Source organism: Vicia villosa, linkage group LG7 (genome assembly GCF_029867415.1).
Source record: "Vicia villosa cultivar HV-30 ecotype Madison, WI linkage group LG7, Vvil1.0, whole genome shotgun sequence".
Lineage (NCBI taxonomy): Eukaryota > Viridiplantae > Streptophyta > Magnoliopsida > Fabales > Fabaceae > Vicia > Vicia villosa.
Window position 1 is genome coordinate 50,628,317 of NC_081186.1, and position 21,492 is coordinate 50,649,808.

Here is a 21,492-nt window from a genome sequence, read left to right on the forward strand (position 1 = left end):
TAGATATGGAATATCCCCATCCCAATTCCAATCATTGCAATGATGTTGTACAGTTCTCCAGTCCCAGGAGCTGTAGCAACGGCCTAATATCTATCTCCTTCTAGTCCAAAATATCTAAAGGTTTGGAAGACATACTTCCATGACAATCCCTAGCCAAGAACTTTGACTATGACCACAAACCTGGAGTTACTTTAAAGCTTCCTCCAAGAACAATACTCCTCTTACCTACAGGCTTCAAGGATCACATAGGTAACCTTCCCACATGCCGGGAGGTTTACCTTAACAAACCCTAATAACTACATCGTTATATGCTCGGTGGTTGTCTTATTTTTCTAGGTTACAAAGTCTTCTATTTATAACCTATATCCAACTGGATTTGGGCCTTCAATCACAACAAATTTGATGTTCCAATATAGCAGTAACTTCTGCTACAATCAAGGTCTTCAATCTGTTAGTTTCCAAGAATATCTCTATAATTAGAAACTATATAATCTTAAATATTCTAATTTGATTCGCCTAAAAGAATTTTCATATCTTCATATTGATTCTTCAGACCTGTCATATGATATATCACGCCTTTATTTGATTTGCACAATATCCCTGAATATTCTGCAATCTTCTGTTGTAATTAAATCACATAGATTTAATTCTTCGCTTCAGCTAGGCATGATGTCGTAACATCCCATGTGACATGTTATTCCAGATGTTGAATTGCTCCAACATAACATGTTCTATCATTCCAGTGGGATTCTTTATTGTACCTGTTGTTCTTATATATTTATACATACGGATCATATTATTTGTTTTACAAAAACTTAGCCAACTATAAAACCAGAGAACTAACACATGCCATTGGTTCTACATCCCCTAGGTATCTTTTCTCGTACAGGTCTCTGTTGATTCACGACAAGTGTTTGATATGAGATCCCTGAAACAACACCTTCATTCGATTATCTAATAAGTTCTTATAGTTCTACGTAGTCTTATGTATGCATTGGCGTGCTATCCTAATTGAGTTCGTGTCCCAAGTCGGTGTAGCTGGAGTGTGTTAATGGGGTTATCAGTGAGCCTCCTGGTCGATTGAATGGTGACATTAGTGTGAATGATTTATTGGAAAAAGGAAGAATTGGTTATTGTGGTGTTTGGTAGCCATATGTTTGTTGCATGTTTTGGCGTTGTGGTGTTTGGGCGTTTTGGCTATGGTAGGAGGAAGTGTTGGTGTTATATGTTTCTTGCGTATTTTAGCTATGGTAGGATGATGTGAGGGGAAATATGGTTGTTGGGTGTTTTGATAATAAACATGTTGTTAGTGGGGGTATGAGTTATTAATCTTTGAAGGTGTTTTCATGTTGGGTGCATTATTGGTAAAACATACCTGGTTGATTTTGTATATGCAGGTTGCATATATGTGTGAAGCTAATACAAGTTTTGTAGTGAATGTCATGATCGATGTCATGACATCCGTGTGTGACAGCAGGAGCTGTTATTGTTTATTAATTGTGTTTCCTAATTTATCCCTTTTATCAGTTTAGGAAACTTTTTATTGAGTGCTGCATATTTCGTCCAGAAGATCCTACTGACACCACATTTTGTAACAGACAGTTGGCGTGTGAATTAGGTTAACTTTGTTAACCCTAATGTGTTTCTTAAAAAGCCCAAGGCCCAAGACTGCATATAAAAAGGACTGCAATCCTAGTTTGGAACGCAGACAGAAGATTGTGTATTGTGAAGAACGGCTGTTTTGTAATTGTCTCGTGTGATCCATGCAATTGTCTTTGATGATTGCGTTGGAATTAGTTTGTGTTTTTGTAATTTCACTCTAAGCTTTTAAGCACGAGTGTGTGTCTCTTGATTGAAGCTTTTAAGCAGATCAAGGTGTGTTTTTGAAGAGTGTCTTCTATCTGTAATTTTTTATTGTTTATGTGTAATCACTGATGTGATTGAGGGGGGGTGGAATGGAGATATTCCATATCTAGGTAGAACCTAGGTAGAAGGGTCATTGGGTAGTGATTAAGTGAGAAGTTGTAAACGGGGGAGTTTAGCTTTGAATTGATACTACTGATAGTGGACTTCATCCCTGGCTTGGTAGCCTCCAGAGTAGGTTGTTTGAACCGAACTGGGTAAACAATTATGTGTGTTCTTTATTGTTTTTATGTTGTTTTGGTATTACTGTTTGTGCTGCATAAGTGTGGATGTCATAACATCCAGGTTGACATCGAGCGTGTGTTACTAGAATTTTCAATTGGCATCAGAGCAGGCACCCTGCCTGTTTACATCTAGGTGAGATCTAGGGATAACAAAATTCTGGTACTATGGAGAAGGAACTGCTAGTGTTTGGAAATAGACCACCTATCCTGGATGGCTCTAATTATGACTACTGGAAACCTCGTATGGTAGCAGTCATTAAGTCAGTGGACCGCAAGGCCTGGAGAGCTGTTGAAAGTGGATGGAAACATCCTGAGAAAATTTTGGAAGATGGAACCTCTGTTCTAATTCCTGAAACTCAATGGAGCAAATCTGAAGAAGAGTTAGCTTTGGGCAATTCCAAGGCCTTAAGTGCACTATTCAATGGTATTGACAAGAACATATTCAGACTTGTACAACACTGTGAGCTGGCTAAAGAAGCTTGGGATATTCTCAAAACAGCACATGAAGGCACGTCCAAGGTAAAGATGTTGAGACTTCAAATACTTACCACCAAGTTTGAAAATCTCAAGATGAAAGAGGATGAAACCATTTATGAGTTTTACATGAATGTTCGCGAGATTTCAAACAACTCAGCAGCCTTAGGAGAAAAAATGACTAAAGAAAAACTAGTAAGGAAGATCCTCAGATCACTGCCTAAGCGATTTGACATGAAGGTAACTGCCATAGAGGAAGCTCAAGACATCAGCAACATGAAGTTGGACGAACTTATTGGTTCTCTCCAAACCTTTGAGTCAAGCATATGTGAGCCTGTTGAAAAGAAGAACAAAAGCATAGCATTTGTCACCAACACAGGTGATAATTCAAAAGAAAACAATGGTGGAAGTGATGAGAATTTATCAGACGCCATAGCCATGCTTGGAAAACAATTCAACAGACTTATTAAAAGAGTTGATCAGAAGTCCAGACCCAATGTCAAGAACACTTCCTATGACATCAGTCAGACATATGACTCAAGCAAAAGGTTCAAAGCTGAGAAGAAGCCTTATCTAGGGAAAGGGGTTCAGTGTCATGGATGTGAACGATTCGGACACATTAGAGCTGAATGTCCTACCTACCGCAAGGAGCAAAAGAAAGGATTGGCTGTTACTTGGTCTAAAGAAGACTCAGATTCAGAAAAAGAAACTGCAAAACATGTCACAGTTTCAACAAGAATCTATGAATCTGATGATGATTCTAGTGATGATGAGCTAACCTTTGATGAACTCGCTGTCTCGTACAAGAAGTTGTGTAGGGAGAATGCTGAAGTCTGCAAACAAGTGGACAAGCAAGAGATAATCATAAGAGAGCTAAAAACTGAGAAGAATAAACATCTTGCAACCATAGACTCCCTCAGTAGTGAAGTAAGCATGTTGAACCACAAACTTGATCAAAAAACCAAGTCATTCAAAATGCTGAACAATGTATCTGATACTCTAGAAGAAATTCTGGAATATGGACAAAGAACAGAAGACATGTCTGGAGTGGGATTTGTAGCTAAAGAGGAATTAATCTCTGGACTCAGGAGAACAGAATCCAAGACTTGTGTGACTAACCAGATGTCAATCCAAATGTCACAACATCAAGGAAACATCAGAATGAGGCACTTAAAGAAAAGGTTCCAGAAATGGAGGTGTCATCACTGTTGAAATTTGGTCACATAAAACCGTTCTGTTTCTGATTATTTGGATATCCAGACCAAACTAAACAAGTCAAACTTGATCATGATACTTGTAACAGGAAGCAATCTGGGATAGCTAAGAATGTTGCTCTAATAGCACACAGCGCTCTAAGAATGCCCACCAAAGAAGATTGGTACCTTGACAGTGGTTGTTCAAACCATATGACTGGAAACAAGAACTCTCTAGTAAACCTCAAACCTGAGGGATCCAACTATGTGACTCTTGGTGATGGAGATGTGAGAGAAATCAAAGGTGTTGGCAGGATAGAAGGTCAGGGTGTTCCTAACCTACATAATGTTTTACTTGTACAAGGACGGGCCACAAACCTTATAAGCACCATGCAACTGTGTGATGAAGGAATGTATGTCAGATTCACTAAAGAAGAGTGCATTGTTACCAACAAAGAAAATGAAGAAGTCATGAAAGGAGTCAGATCTGAAAATAATTGTTATCTATGGGAGCCAAAAAATTCCAAGTCACTAACTACTTATCCCATGACCAAAAGGAACAATGAAGAAAAAGATCAAGAAAAAACCATCAAATCGGAAGCTCCTATTCCCAGAGCAAGAATCCTGATAGAAGAAACGGATGAGTCTGATGATGAGATCTACATTGAAGAACTCACCAGCGAAGAACTAGCTACTGGATACTCTGAGATGTGTGTACTAAATGGAGAATTGAGCAAGAGATTGACGATGTATGAAAATGCTTATGCACTGTTACAAGAAGAAAGAGTAAAACTCATGATGAACATTGTTGATCTAGAAGGAGAGGTGCAAGACACAAAAAAGGGAAAGAAGGCAAAACAATGGGCTCAGCACACTCCTATCTCAGCCAAAAGGTGCTATCAATATGGTAAGTTAGGTCACCTGAGGTTCTCTTGCCCTGAAACTCAGGAATCTTCCCATAGAAGTATACCTCATCAGGAAAACCTGACTAAAGAGAAGCCATCGCAACAAAAGTCGTGGGTGAAAGCTAATCACTCAAGCCATCACATACCTGAAGATAAGGCTGTAAAGAAAACAGGAAACTCCAGAAAAAGGAAATCCAGGCGAAACAAATATCACAAAAAGGATGTGGGTTTCTCAGTTACAAACAAGAACAAAACAGTCATGAAGGATATTGTAGAAGGAAGTGAGTTGACTCACTCAACAGATCAGGTCAATGTTAATACAAATGTCTTAACATCAAAATTTGCTGAGAGCTCAATTGTGCAAATTGAGACGAATAAAGCATTCGGGGTTGATGAATGTTCTTTAGTAAATATTCAAAGGATCATTCAAAGGGAAATCAGTGCTCCAAATACTATCCCAAGAAAGGTATCCATCAACAGTCAGGATCCCCTGAGAAAGAAGATTCTAGAGATAGACCGAGTCTCAAGATTCTGGATGGAAAGAGCATTAGACTCACAGCCACACTTGAAAGATCAAGAAAGCAAGGAGAGCAGGATTCTTGTAATCACAACTGAAGATGCTAAGCTAATGACAGGTATGATTCCAACAAATCTGTTGAACTGGTTTAAATCAAGCTGGACACACCTTGGTGTATCTCACTAGAATATAGAGTGGAATGTTGTAACTACGCCTTACTACATCAAAAACAAGGTGGAGGACAAATGGAACCTCGAGCAAAAGTCAACTACTGTTCTAGATATTGCCAACAAGCTAGATATCCAGGAGGACTCTCAGCTGACATCCCACCACAATAGAACTAGTGTGATCAGAGTGCAATTTTCCCTTAGAAACAGGATTAGAGCTAACTCACAATGCTGAGATGCCTCAACAATCTCAGTTCATCTCACTTGAAACAATACCTTGTCCACACACTCATACAGAAGGGACTAATCCTATAAGAACCCTGAATGATGCAAGAATGCGAATAGTACATATGATGCATATTAAAAATGATCCTAACAAGAGTGACGAGCAGTTTGAGAACTTGCAAAGCTAGTTAGGCCTCTGCATCCTTGAAGAACCATAGAGTCAACAACAACATAAAAAAAAAACAAAAAAAAAATACAGGTGGAGAAGACTCTTGTGTTGGCTTTGGCAACTTTTGTGGCAAAACAGGGGGAGAAGTAATATATGTCACCCCATAACAACAAGAATGGTGGTTGTGTGTGATCAACAATTCTAATTTGCTTATTTTTGTGTTGATCTGTTTGTGCTTGTGCTACTCTTGTGGTTGTCTGTCTGTTTTTGTCTAAGCACTGTGTGTGCATACTGGTGATGTATGTTGTTTGCTTTGTATTAGCTTGTGTTATTGTGTTTTGGTTTTTATCTTGTGGCCGCTGCAAGTATTTCTCTGGTATGGTGTGACAAGTTGTTTTAGCCAAAAATTTGTCAAAGGGGGAGATTGAAGGTGTTTTCATGTTGGGTGCATTATTGGTAAAACATACCTGGTTGATTTTGTATATGCAGGTTGCATATATGTGTGAAGCTAATACAGGTTTTGTAGTGAATGTCATGATCGATGTCATGACATCCGTGTGTGACAGCAGGAGCTGTTATTGTTTATTAATTGTGTTTCCTAATTTATCCCTTTTATCAGTTTAGGAAACTTTTTATTGAGTGCTGCATATTTCGTCCAGAAGATCCTACTGACACCACATTTTGTAACAGACAGTTGGCGTGTGAATTAGGTTAACTTTGTTAACCCTAATGTGTTTCTTAAAAAGCCCAAGGCCCAAGACTGCATATAAAAAGGACTGCAATCCTAGTTTGGAACGCAGACAGAAGATTGTGTATTGTGAAGAACGGCTGTTTTGTAATTGTCTCGTGTGATCCATGCAATTGTCTTTGATGATTGCGTTGGAATTAGTTTGTGTTTTTGTAATTTCACTCTAAGCTTTTAAGCACGAGTGTGTGTCTCTTGATTGAAGCTTTTAAGCAGATCAAGGTGTGTTTTTGAAGAGTGTCTTCTATCTGTAATTTTTTATTGTTTATGTGTAATCACTGATGTGATTGAGGGGGGGTGGAATGGAGATATTCCATATCTAGGTAGAACCTAGGTAGAAGGGTCATTGGGTAGTGATTAAGTGAGAAGTTGTAAACGGGGGAGTTTAGCTTTGAATTGATACTACTGATAGTGGACTTCATCCCTGGCTTGGTAGCCTCCAGAGTAGGTTGTTTGAACCGAACTGGGTAAACAATTATGTGTGTTCTTTATTGTTTTTATGTTGTTTTGGTATTACTGTTTGTGCTGCATAAGTGTGGATGTCATAACATCCAGGTTGACATCGAGCGTGTGTTACTAGAATTTTCAATTGGCATCAGAGCAGGCACCCTGCCTGTTTACATCTAGGTGAGATCTAGGGATAACAAAATTCTGGTACTATGGAGAAGGAACTGCTAGTGTTTGGAAATAGACCACCTATCCTGGATGGCTCTAATTATGACTACTGGAAACCTCGTATGGTAGCAGTCATTAAGTCAGTGGACAGCAAGGCCTGGAGAGCTGTTGAAAGTGGATGGAAACATCCTGAGAAAATTTTGGAAGATGGAACCTCTGTTCTAATTCCTGAAACTCAATGGAGCAAATCTGAAGAAGAGTTAGCTTTGGGCAATTCCAAGGCCTTAAGTGCACTATTCAATGGTATTGACAAGAACATATTCAGACTTGTACAACACTGTGAGCTGGCTAAAGAAGCTTGGGATATTCTCAAAACAGCACATGAAGGCACGTCCAAGGTAAAGATGTTGAGACTTCAAATACTTACCACCAAGTTTGAAAATCTCAAGATGAAAGAGGATGAAACCATTTATGAGTTTTACATGAATGTTCGCGATATTTCAAACAACTCAGCAGCCTTAGGAGAAAAAATGACTGAAGAAAAACTAGTAAGGAAGATCCTCAGATCACTGCCTAAGCGATTTGACATGAAGGTAACTGCCATAGAGGAAGCTCAAGACATCAGCAACATGAAGTTGGACGAACTTATTGGTTCTCTCCAAACCTTTGAGTTAAGCATATGTGAGCCTGTTGAAAAGAAGAACAAAAGCATAGCATTTGTCACCAACACAGGTGATAATTCAAAAGAAAACAATGGTGGAAGTGATGAGAATTTATCAGACGCCATAGCCATGCTTGGAAAACAATTCAACAGACTTATTAAAAGAGTTGATCAGAAGTCCAGACCCAATGTCAAGAACACTTCCTATGACATCAGTCAGACATATGACTCAAGCAAAAGGTTCAAAGTTGAGGAGAAGCCTTATCTAGGGAAAGGGGTTCAGTGTCATGGATGTGAACGATTCGGACACATTAGAGCTGAATGTCCTACCTACCGCAAGGAGCAAAAGAAAGGATTGGCTGTTACTTGGTCTGAAGAAGACTCAGATTCAGAAAAAGAAACTGCAAAACATGTCACAGTTTCAACAAGAATCTATGAATCTGATGATGATTCTAGTGATGATGAGCTAACCTTTGATGAACTCGCTGTCTCGTATAAGAAGTTGTGTAGGGAGAATGCTGAAGTCTGCAAACAAGTGGACAAGCAAGAGATAATCATAAGAGAGCTAAAAACTGAGAAGAATAAACATCTTGCAACCATAGACTCCCTCAGTAGTGAAGTAAGCATGTTGAACCACAAACTTGATCAAAAAACCAAGTCATTCAAAATGCTGAACAATGTATCTGATACTCTAGAAGAAATTCTGGAATATGGACAAAGAACAGAAGACATGTCTGGAGTGGGATTTGTAGCTAAAGAGGAATTAATCTCTGGACTCAGGAGAACAGAATCCAAGACTTGTGTGACTAACCAGATGTCAATCCAAATGTCACAACATCAAGGAAACATCAGAATGAGGCACTTAAAGAAAAGGTTCCAGAAATGGAGGTGTCATCACTGTTGAAATTTGGTCACATAAAACCGTTCTATTTCTGATTATTTGGATATCCAGACCAAACTAAACAAGTCAAACTTGATCATGATACTTGTAACAGGAAGCAATCTGGGATAGCTAAGAATGTTGCTCTAATAGCACACAGCGCTCTAAGAATGCCCACCAAAGAAGATTGGTACCTTGACAGTGGTTGTTCAAACCATATGACTGGAAACAAGAACTCTCTAGTAAACCTCAAACCTGAGGGATCCAACTATGTGACTCTTGGTGATGGAGATGTGAGAGAAATCAAATGTGTTGGCAGGATAGAAGGTCAGGGTGTTCCTAACCTACATAATGTTTTACTTGTACAAGGACGGGCCACAAACCTTATAAGCACCATGCAACTGTGTGATGAAGGAATGTATGTCAGATTCACTAAAGAAGAGTGCATTGTTACCAACAAAGAAAATGAAGAAGTCATGAAAGGAGTCAGATCTGAAAATAATTGTTATCTATGAGAGCCAAAAAATTCCAAGTCACTAACTACTTATCCCATGACCAAAAGGAACAATGAAGAAAAAGATCAAGAAAAAACCATCAAATCGGAAGCTCCTATTCCCAGAGCAAGAATCCTGATAGAAGAAACGGATGAGTCTGATGATGAGATCTACATTGAAGAACTCACCAGCGAAGAACTAGCTACTGGATACTCTGAGATGTGTGTACTAAATGGAGAATTGAGCAAGAGATTGACGATGTATGAAAATGCTTATGCACTGTTACAAGAAGAAAGAGTAAAACTCATGATGAACATTGTTGATCTAGAAGGAGAGGTGCAAGACACAAAAAAGGGAAAGAAGGCAAAACAATGGGCTCAGCACACTCCTATCTCAGCCAAAAGGTGCTATCAATATGGTAAGTTAGGTCACCTGAGGTTCTCTTGCCCTGAAACTCAGGAATCTTCCCATAGAAGTATACCTCATCAGGAAAACCTGACTAAAGAGAAGCCATCGCAACAAAAGTCGTGGGTGAAAGCTAATCACTCAAGCCATCACATACCTGAAGATAAGGCTGTAAAGAAAACAGGAAACTCCAGAAAAAGGAAATCCAGGCGAAACAAATATCACAAAAAGGATGTGGGTTTCTCAGTTACAAACAAGAACAAAACAGTCATGAAGGATATTGTAGAAGGAAGTGAGTTGACTCACTCAACAGATCAGGTCAATGTTAATACAAATGTCTTAACATCAAAATTTGCTGAGAGCTCAATTGTGCAAATTGAGACGAATAAAGCATTCGGGGTTGATGAATGTTCTTTAGTAAATATTCAAAGGATCATTCAAAGGGAAATCAGTGCTCCAAATACTATCCCAAGAAAGGTATCCATCAAAAGTCAGGATCCCCTGAGAAAGAAGATTCTAGAGATAGACCGAGTCTCAAGATTCTGGATGGAAAGAGCATTAGACTCACAGCCACACTTGAAAGATCAAGAAAGCAAGGAGAGCAGGATTCTTGTAATCACAACTGAAGATGCTAAGCTAATGACAGGTATGATTCCAACAAATTTGTTGAACTGGTTTAAATCAAGCTGGACACACCTTGGTGTATCTCACTAGAATATAGAGTGGAATGTTGTAACTACGCCTTACTACATCAAAAACAAGGTGGAGGACAAATGGAACCTCGAGCAAAAGTCAACTACTGATCTAGATATTGCCAACAAGCTAGATATCCAGGAGGACTCTCAGCTGACATCCCACCACAATAGAACTAGTGTGATCAGAGTGCAATTTTCCCTTAGAAACAGGATTAGAGCTAACTCACAATGCTGAGATGCCTCAACAATCTCAGTTCATCTCACTTGAAACAATACCTTGTCCACACACTCATACAGAAGGGACTAATCCTATAAGAACCCTGAATGATGCAAGAATGCGAATAGTACATATGATGCATATTAAAAATGATCCTAACAAGAGTGACGAGCAGTTTGAGAACTTGCAAAGCTAGTTAGGCCTCTGCATCCTTGAAGAACCATAGAGTCAACAACAACATAAAAAAAAACAAAAAAAAAAAATACAGGTGGAGAAGACTCTTGTGTTGGCTTTGGCAACTTTTGTGGCAAAACAGGGGGAGAAGTAATATATGTCACCCCATAACAACAAGAATGGTGGTTGTGTGTGATCAACAATTCTAATTTGCTTATTTTTGTGTTGATCTGTTTGTGCTTGTGCTACTCTTGTGGTTGTCTGTCTGTTTTTGTCTAAGCACTGTGTGTGCATACTGGTGATGTATGTTGTTTGCTTTGTATTAGCTTGTGTTATTGTGTTTTGGTTTTTATCTTGTGGCCGCTGCAAGTATTTCTCTGGTATGGTGTGACAAGTTGTTTTAGCCAAAAATTTGTCAAAGGGGGAGATTGAAGGTGTTTTCTTGTTGGGTGCATTATTGGTAAAACATACCTGGTTGATTTTGTATATGCAGGTTGCATATATGTGTGAAGCTAATACAGGTTTTGTAGTGAATGTCATGATCGATGTCATGACATCCGTGTGTGACAGCAGGAGCTGTTATTGTTTATTAATTGTGTTTCCTGATTTATCCCTTTTATCAGTTTAGGAAACTTTTTATTGAGTGCTGCATATTTCGTCCAGAAGATCCTACTGACACCACATTTTGTAACAGACAGTTGGCGTGTGAATTAGGTTAACTTTGTTAACCCTAATGTGTTTCTTAAAAAGCCCAAGGCCCAAGACTGCATATAAAAAGGACTGCAATCCTAGTTTGGAACGCAGACAGAAGATTATGTATCATGAAGAACGGCTGTTCTGTAACTGTCTCGTGTGATCCATGCAATTGTTTTTGATGATTGCATTGGAATTAGTTTGTGTTTTTTAATGTCACTCTAAGCTTTTAAGCACGAGTGTGTGTCTCTTGATTGAAGCTTTTAAGCAGATCAAGGTGTGTTTTTGAAGAGTGTCTTCTATCTGTAATTGTTTATTGTTTATGTGTAATCACTGCTGTGATTGAGGGGGGGTGGAATGGAGATATTCCATATCTGGGTAGAACCTAGGTAGAAGAGTCATTGGGTAGTGATTAAGTGAGAAGTTGTAAACGGGGGAGTTTAACTTTGAATTGATACTACTGATAGTGGACTTCATCACTGGCTTGGTAGCCCCCAGAGTAGGTTGTTTGAACCGAACTGGGTAAACAATTCTGTGTGTTCTTTATTGTTTTTATGCTGTTTTGTTATTACTGTCTGTGCTGCATAAGTGTGGATGTCATAACATCCAGGTTGACATCGAGAGCGTGTTACTAGAATTTTCAATCTTGGTTTTGTGGCTGAGTGTCTGACATGTATTGGTTGTGAGTTTAATTGTTTGTGGGTCGGTAATTTTGTTTGATAGGGGGTTATGTGTAAGTGGTTTGGGGTTATTAGTGAGCCTCGTGTGTAAGTGGTTTGGCGTTGGTCGTATAAATACATATCTTCATAGAAAAACCCAATTATAATCGATGTGTACCAATACATATCATTATTAGTTGGTTTAGATTCGGTTTGCATCAAAATTTTGGTTAAGACTCTTTGACGACAACGCCTCCATTGATGACACCCAGCTTTAGCAAATTCTTTCCAATCTTCAAAGACCCATTGTTCATTATTTTTATATTGTTGCCATTGTCCGAGGCACGTCGATTAGAGGAAAACGACGTATCCATAAAATGTAGATGTGTCTTTCTTTGCGTTTTTTACACAAAGAGCTATAGAGATATGACAAACAAGTTAAACCACAACTATATGTTCCTATTTTACATATGTTTCTTAATAAGGGTAAATACATAACATGTACACTTGAACCAATACCTTCGATAAATAATAATGAACCAATTAATAGCATAATATAACATCTAGTTTTAATTATTTTCCTTTTTTCGATAAAATTTTTAAGATGCGTAAGTAAAATACTTTGTCCTCTCGGGGTTATCATCTAACAAGTCATCACGCAAAAGTTCCTTGCATATTGAATTTGCGAGGTTGGTTTTTCCATTGACCGACTTACCCTCAATAGGTAGACCCAGTAACATGTACATGTCCTCTTTACAGTACATTCACCAGTTGGAAGAAAAAAATGTGTGTTTCGGGTCTTCATGTTTCTTGTAAAGCGAGTATAAACTTAGCATCAACGGAGTAAGATATGATTTTGCTAACATGAACTAACCCAGTGAACTTTAAATAGTTGAATAAACACGTCAGGGACGATATATTCATGGACACGAGTACGAAATTTAGATGGATCCTAAAAAAAAAAAAATAAGTTTTTTCATAAAATTAATGGAAAGCTCGCATAAAAGTAATGGGTGCAATTGTAATGAAATAATACTTGCATAAGAATGAATGTTGGCGATAGTTCCTCTATTCATTTCTTCCATGTTCAATAGATCCATTTTACAAGTGAAAATATGAGAGAATGTGAGTATTTGTTGGTGATGAAAAAAACTAAGTTCAAGATCTTATTTATACTGAATGGAGTGAAGAGTTGTATGTAAGGGAGTTCATTTACATTGAACGATAGTTGTTGAAGAGTGAAAAGATAGATGTACATGATAAAAAGCATGAGACACGTTTTTCATGCAAGAAAAAAGTAAGGCACCATCTCAATTGACGACGCAGCAGGATATCAGCCTTCACACAGATTTTGCAAGAGGTTGCAAGTGTCGCAGGAGGTCAGCCTTTGCATGTTACACAGATGTGGTTTGCACTAGTGTCTGTTGGACTGGCAATGCTTTTGAGAAGTAGTTCATGCCGCCAATTGAATTGTCAAGTCTTTTGAAAAGTGGTTGGAAACACTACTACAAATAATACATTTCATGAAGAAGCTTTCACCTCAGTCAAAGAAAAACGAGGTCTAATGCCAAGACGCGTCATCTTTTATTGTTTATAAAAATAAAAAAACCCACATATTCCCTTGGTTTTTAATATAATTGTTCTGGTCTGGGCCGAGCAGGCCCATCCCTTGATCACCAGCCGAGCAGGCCCACTTCCCTTGGGCCCAACTACTGAACAGATAGGGGTTGCCCGTCGCGAGGACCCTGGCCGAGCAGGCCCAAACTTTTGGGTCCACTCACTAGATAACCATCAAGGAGTTATCCACGCACGAAGATCACGCGTCACGTCCAAGCGAAGGATTCGGTCAACCATCTCCGAACCCTACGCTATGTGCATCCAGAACGTGAGTCTCCTGCTGACTCAGCCCTAGCATGGGACGTTCTGGTAGTTCCCTAGCACGTGGGCCTCCAGTTGGATTTGGCCCAATTAGGGAACCTTGGCCCAGCGCTGGGGGCTATAAATACCCTCTTTCACTAGAGGGTCAGGTATTCTATTCTCAACTCTAAACCTCATTCTCTGATAGCTACTGACTTAAGCATCGGAGAACCTTGCAGGTACCCCCCCCCCCATCTTGCTCTTCAAGCCAGACATTACGCCTTGATGATTCTTCTGATCAGGTACGATCAGTGGCGCCGTCTGTGGGAACCTTGCTCCCCCTTCTTTAACAAAGATCAAAGCATAACCTTTCACCATCGTCATGGCCAACAACAACACACCCAGTCCTGATCCCTTTGTCCTGGAACAACTGATTGAAGATTCCAGCCGCGAACTGATGAACCGCCGTCGGCAGGAACGTGCTTTTGCCGGACAGAGGCAACAGACTCAGCACATTCAACATGTGCACGGCCTTCAACAAGTCCAGAACGTCGAACAAACCCGTCCTGAAGGACAGGTTCAGAACGGGGAAGACGGGCAGACCCGGCCCCAGACTGAACCAGACCAGCTCCAAGTGGTGAATGAAACTGATACCCGAGACGGGCAACACGCTTCCTCGTTCACCCACACCTCTGACAGACGAAGAAGCCGTAGCCCGGACGAGGAGGAACAGATCAACATTCCCGAGGGCGCTGATCCGACTGCCATTCTCCTACTCAAAGAGCTGCAGAAGACCAACCGCCTCATCCGCCAACAGGGCGACCGCATCCACGACCTGGAAAGGAGGCGACGATATCGCTCCCCCCAACGGAGGCGCCATCGGTCACGTTCCTATTCCTCTTCGCGGTCTCCCCCGAGGAGAAGTCGCAAGCGCAGTCCATCTAGGTCTCGCTCCCCCTCGAGGAGAAACCGGCGCCAGCGGTCTTATTCCCGCTCTCCACCTCGAAAGACGCGGAAGAATCAGAAACCTGAAACCACTGAAGCCAAAGGTCTCTCACCCGAGCAGGAGCACCAAGGCCCCTCCAAAGCCGTGCAGAAAGTCCGCGAACATTCTCCAAAAGACAACCGCAAAATCTCGGGCAAAGCACGCAATAAGCCCCAACGGGGCAGACATTCAAACTCCCCTGAACCCAGCGACGAAGAGGATTTCCGCAGTCCCTTGTCCGAGCAAATCCGGCGTGTTCGTCTTCCCCGGGGGATGGAAAAACCACCAGCCTTGGACCACTATGACGGAACCACCGACCCCGATGACCACATAAGGAGCATCGAAGCTGTCATGGACTACCACGTGGTACGAGGATCCATCAAATGCCGCATCTTTCCGACCACACTAAGGAAAGGCGCGATGAATTGGTACAGGAATCTGCCCCCTAACTCCATCCACTCCTGGACTGAACTGAAGGATCTTTTCCTAAGCCACTTCACCGCGTCTCGTCGGCAACCGAAATCAGAAGCAAATCTTGAGGCAGTAATCCAAGGTGCCGACGAATCTTTAAGAGACTACCTCGACAGGTTCAACAAAGAAGCTGTCCAAGTGCAGACCGCGGACTACATGAAGAGGTACCTACTCGAACGAGGGCTCCTCCCCGGAAGCGACTTCAAAAAAGCCATCAAGATTGAGGAGGTCCACTCCATGAACGCCCTCCTTCGCAAATCTCAGGCCTTCATCAGATATGAGGAAGCAGAGGCTGCGACCACGAGAGCGTCACGGGACAACGATGCCACTCGCAGTTCCAACCATGAGCCCTTAACTTCGAGGCGCGGGCACGAGAGGAGGAAAGACGACAGGTCTCTCGACATCAAAGAACGCCGGGGACCTTCTGGTCGTTTCAACGAATATACCCCGCTGAACGCCTCACGGGAAAGGATCCTAGCCGAATGCCAAAACACTGACTTCAAAAAGTCGAACATCAGACCCCCGAAGTCAAACCCCGCGAGGCCAGGAACCGACAAGTCCAAGTACTGCAAATACCACAGGAGCCATGGACATATGACCGAGGATTGCATTCACCTCAAGGACGCTATTGAAACACTGATCAAGGAAGGTCGCCTTTCAAAATACACACAGAAAGGGGAATCTTCCCGAAGGGACGACCACAGAAACTCTGACGAAGGGAATTCACCGGACAACAGGCCCCTACAGGTAGCCCTGTCAGTGACCCGACCTGAAGATTTCATACCATCGGTCGGGGCACCTGCTGCACTCAGCAAATGGGAAGGATTCCCGTTCGCCATGGTCGTCTCCAACGGCGGAGATCCGGGCTCTCTCACCATCAGTTCAGTGAAGAGAAAGTTCGATGAGCTGCTCAGCGCCAACACAGACCTCGGCCCCACACTGAGAAAGTTCCGAGGGAAATCTGAACCAATCACCTTCTACCTGGAAGAACTACCCGGCGGAGCTCCAAACGCCACGATTCCTCTGCTCGTCCGAGCAAGAATGGCGAACTTCGATGTTCGACGGGTCCTGGTCGATGAAGGCAGCTCGGTCGACATCATGTACTCCCATCTCTTCCAGACACTCCAGCTGGACGACTCACACCTCACTCCCTACGTGGGTTCAGACCTCCAAGGCTTCAACGGAGCTACCACCAAACCATGGGGTTACGTCGAGCTGATTGTCACCTTCGGAGAAGGGGAGGCTTCCAGGCAAGTCAAAACTAGGTTCTTGGTGATCGACTGCAAAACCCTGTACAACTGCATCATCGGACGCCCCACTCTGGCCGAACTGACCGCCGTACCCTCCACTGTCCACCTGAAGATGAAGTTCTACACGAGGACCGGACGAGTGGCCACCATCAACGCCGATATTGAAGCAGCCAGAAGAATCTTCGACGCCTCCGTCAAAGGACTAGAACTGATCGCTCCGCCAACCAGCTCCAACAAAAAGCCAAGGGCCGAAGACAAGCATCCTCGAGAAGACCAGCATCAGACAACCAACGTCAGCTCAGTCGACCTGGACGCCCGGTTTGCAGAAGAAGAACAAAAGACTGGGGAAGAGTCGAGGTCCAAATCACCTCACCCCTTCCGACCAGTTCCAGACGGAGATTTCGAGCTGGTCCCCTTGTGCGACAACCCTGACAAAGCAGTGAAAATCGGTAAAGGGATCCCAGACCTTCCGAGGAAGCAACTCATAGCCTGCCTTCGAGCCAATGCTGATCTGTTCGCCTGGAGCGCCGCAGAAATGCCCGGACTCGACCCTGAGGTCGCCTGCCACCACCTCTCCATCAATCCAGCCGCAAAGGTCGTAGTTCAACGTAGGCGTCGACAGTCTCCCGAGAAAGCGGAGGCTGCCGAGAAAGCTGTAAAAGACCTCTTAGAGGCAAATTTTATTTCCGAGGCCAAGTATTCAACTTGGCTCTCAAACGTTGTACTTGTTAAGAAATCTAATGGAAAATGGAGAATGTGTGTTGATTATACCGATGTTAACCGGGCATGTCCAAAAGATGCCTATCCGTTACCAAACATTGATAGACTGGTCGACAACTCGGCCGGCTATAAATTATTATCTTTTATGGATGCTTATTCAGGTTACAACCAGATTCCGATGGCGAGGAGCGACAAGCAGTACACGGCGTTCATGACCGAGTTGGGCAATTACTACTACAACGTAATGCCCTTCGGCCTCAAAAACGCGGGCTCCACGTATCAACGGATGATGAACAAAGTGTTCCAAGGGGAGATCGGCGACACCCTCGAGGTATACATGGACGATATGATCGTCAAGTCCCGGGGGGACACCGACCACACCTCCCATCTCGAGCGCGTATTCGAGCGGGCCAGATCCTGCAAGATGCGCTTCAACCCGGAGAAATGCACATTCGGCGTCCGAGCAGGAAAATTCCTCGATTTCTATCTGACCGAACGGGGAATAGAAGCCAACCCGGATAAATGCCGAGCGTTCTCCGAGCTCCCTACTCCCAACAATAAAAAATCTATCCAAGTATTAAATGGGATGCTCACTGCGCTATCACGTTTCGTCGCGAAATCCGCCCAGCACGCCCTCCCTTTCTTTAAACTGCTACGCAAAGAAGCAGCCTTTGAGTGGTCCGAGGAGTGCGAGCAAGCACTAGCACACCTCAAACAAGTACTTTCCTCGCCGCCCGTCCTTTCTCGACCCGACGACAACGAGCCTCTATACCTTTACCTGGCCGTCTCAAACGAGGCAATCAGCGCGGCTTTGATCCGAGAAACCGTAGACGGGCAAAAACCTGTGTATTTTACCAGCAAAGCCCTACAGGGACCCGAGGTACGATACCAACAGATCGAGAAAGTCGCCATGGCCCTAGTAATAGCGGCCAGGAGGCTACGATACTACTTCCTCGCTCACACAATCTTCGTTCGGACGGATCAACCCATCAAACAACTCCTCAGCCGACCAGACATGGCCGGCAGAATGTTAAGATGGTCCCTCGAGCTTTCGGAATTCGACGTACAGTATGAGAGCAGGAAGGCGCTAAAAGCTCAGGCGCTGGCGGACTTCGTGGCCGAAATGACCTCTATCACCGACTCACCCAACGCAACTAAAGACAAGTGGACCATCTACGTAGATGGCGCCTCAAGCAGCTCGGGCAGCGGGGCTGGCATTATCTTGGAAAACGGCGAAGGTCTTATCATAGAAGTATCTCTAGTCCTCTCCTTCAACACGTCGAACAACCAGGCCGAGTATGAAGCCCTCCTCGCGGGACTGAGACTCGCCGAGGACATAGGGGCACGAGAGGTCAAGATCTACACTGATTCCCAACTCGTCGCATCTCATATCAGCGGCGAATACCAAGCCAAAAACGACGTACTCGCCGAATATCTCGCGCTCGTCAAAGATAAAATGAAAAAATTCGCCAAAGCGGAAGTCGAGCATATCCCCCGAGAACACAACTCGCGCGCCGACATACTGTCCAAACTTGCGAGCACGAGAAAGAAAGGGGGAAACAAATCGGTTATCCAAGAAATTCTGCCCAGGCCAAGTGTAGGCGAAAACGCGCGAGCTCCACAGATATTCGCCATCGGGGACGACCAATGCTGGATGACCCCAGTATACAACTTCCTCACAAAAGACGAACTCCCCGCCGACGCGAAAGAAGCCTCAACAATTAAGAGACGAGCGTGCTCATACACTATCCTCGAAAACAAGCTATACCGACGAGGTTTCTCCATCCCCCTCCTTAAATGCATCGACGCCTCGCAAGCGCTAGAGGTACTCCAGGAACTCCATGATGGAATCAACGGCCAGCACCTCGGTGGACGATCACTAGCTAGGAAAGCCCTCAGAGCCGGCTATTATTGGCCAACCATGCAGCAGGACGCCAAAGAGTACGTCAAGAAATGCGACAAATGCCAGCGTCACGCCGACATGCACCTGGCGCCACCGAACGAGCTCAAATCTCTCTCCTCACCTTGGCCTTTCTCTACGTGGGGAATGGACCTCCTCGGACCTTTCCCGGTCGGCTCCTACCAAAACAAATACCTGGTGGTCGCTGTAGATTACTTCACAAAATGGATAGAAGCTGAAGCGCTCGCTAAAATCACATCCCAAAACGTACTCCGATTTTACAAGAGGAACATACTCGCTCGATTCGGGGTACCACAGGCGATAATAACCGACAACGGCACCCAGTTCACGGACAGAAAATTCCAGGAATTCGTGGCCAAACTCGGGACAAAGCAGCACTTCACTTCAGTCGAGCACCCCCAAACCAACGGACAGGCCGAAGCCGCCAACCGGGTCATCCTCCGTGGATTGAAGAGAAGGCTGGGCGAAGCGAAAAAAGCTTGGGTCGAAGAGCTACACAGCGTCCTCTGGGCATACAGGACGACCCCGCATTCAACCACGGGCGAAACACCATTCAGGCTAACCTATGGCACAGAAGCCGTGATCCCCGTGGAGATCCGAGAACCGTCTCGTCGGACTGAGTCACCTCTAGAGGAAGAGCTCAACGACGAAGCCATGAGAGAAGAGCTCGACATGGTCGAGGAGATCCGAACAGGATCCTCCCTGCGAGAAGCGAAATTGAAACAACAAATAGCGTTAAGACATGACACCAAAGTCATCAAGCGCTCCTTCGAAGTCGGAGACTTAGTGCTCCGTAGGAACATGAAAGATTCACGCGAAGGCAAACTAGCCCCAAACTGGGAAGGTCCGTACCGAGTGTACGATAAAACCGAAAATGGTGCGTATTACCTCGAGAACCTTCTCGGCGAAAAACTAGCTCGACCTTGGAATGCTGAAAAACTCAGACGCTACTACAGTCAGAAACAACCTAACGCTACCCCGGCCGCTCGTGACGAACACGAGGAAAATCCGGGCGAGGACACGCGCCATGGTACAAGCGCGCATGCTCCACGACAGCTTCAGTCGGATAACCCTACTAGGAGGCAAAGCCGACTACACGGCGGGCCTTACACACTGACCCTCCGCGGAAGTACCTACACGGTAGAACCCCAGCTCGCGATGGGATCGTTCACGCCGCGAGCACCTGGCCCCGACCGCGGCCTCGAGCTCGCTTATAGCGCACACCTGCTCTGCGCACCCGGACCGTTCCCCACACGCCCGGGCCATAAACCTCGGTCGAGCACAAACATAATTCGAGCACAAACATAATTCGAGCATAAACACAACATACATCAGATAAGCACAAATAAACATTGAAGCATAAAACGGAATATTAAAAACCGACCAAATTGGCCGGAGATATCCAAATATTACAAAAAATATCCGGGCATCGCCCAACTAGCTACCTTGGCACGCAGGCCACAAAATGTTGGCACGCAGGCCACAAAACATCGGCACGCAGGCCATAATAATAAAAGACTGGTCAAACATCACCATCTTCGTCCTCGGCACCGTCGTCCTCGCCCTGGGGTTCCTCCTCATCTTCCCAGTCCTCGAACTCCGGGTTTGGTTCAATTCGCCCGTCCACGACCTTATGGTATGGACCAATGCCCTTCGTCACCAAACGCGGGTTGAGGACTTTCAGCTGATCCACCGCAGCTTTAAAACCGACCCCCAAGGTAGCGACACAGTCGATCTCCAGCTCCTTCACCTTGCCCAGAAGCTGAGAACGCGTCACCAAGGCTTTCTCGTCCTCATCTTCCTCGGCAGCAGGGAGATGAGCCCTCTCCAACTCAGCAACTCTCTCGCGGAGCCTTTTTCCCTCGGCCTCCAAGTCCGCAACCTTGTTACGCTCTTTAACGAGATCCTCCACTATGCCGCTCTGGACCTCATACTTGTCCTTGTACTGTTCGAACTCGTGCTCCAGCCCATCGTACTTGATCTGAAGAGCATCGTAGTCCTTCTGAGGACAGACATTCTGAGCGTTAAGAGCCAGGGCCAAGGCGGCCACCCTCATCATCCCTTCGAGGTCCTCGGACAAATCCTTGTCTCGAGCCACCCTGTCCCGCTTGACGATGTGCCTCACCTCCTCGCGCTCGAGGAGAACATTTTTCTTTGAGAAGATCCCCCTATGCAGAGTACAAGAAGGCAGCACGATGTCCTCCTCGGAGGGGTTGTCGATGATAAGAGGACGAAGCTCCCCGGTCCCGTCAT

The 21,492-nt window shown here is 44.0% G+C and overlaps 1 protein-coding gene across 1 annotated transcript; it reads left to right on the forward strand.

Moving 5' to 3' along the window:
- Nucleotides 1-14,274: 14,274 nt before the first annotated feature.
- Nucleotides 14,275-15,703, forward strand: LOC131619023 (uncharacterized). Its single transcript, XM_058890166.1, has 3 exons — nt 14,275-15,243; nt 15,355-15,512; nt 15,613-15,703. The coding sequence occupies exons 1-3, from the start codon at nt 14,275-14,277 to the stop codon at nt 15,701-15,703; spliced, it is 1,218 nt and encodes a 405-aa protein (XP_058746149.1).
- The last annotated feature ends 5,789 nt before the right edge of the window (nt 15,704-21,492 follow it).

What these genes read in the sequence shown, in the direction of transcription:
- LOC131619023 (XM_058890166.1), top strand. Translation starts at nt 14,275, where the DNA reads ATGGCCAACAACAACACACCCAGTCCTGATCCCTTTGTCCTGGAACAA. An exon ending in CTGTCATGGACTACCACGTG is followed by an intron (nt 15,244 to 15,354) that starts GTACGAGGATCC and finishes ACTGAACTGAAG; the next exon opens with GATCTTTTCCTAAGCCACTT. An exon ending in ACCGCGGACTACATGAAGAG is followed by an intron (nt 15,513 to 15,612) that starts GTACCTACTCGA and finishes CGCAAATCTCAG; the next exon opens with GCCTTCATCAGATATGAGGA.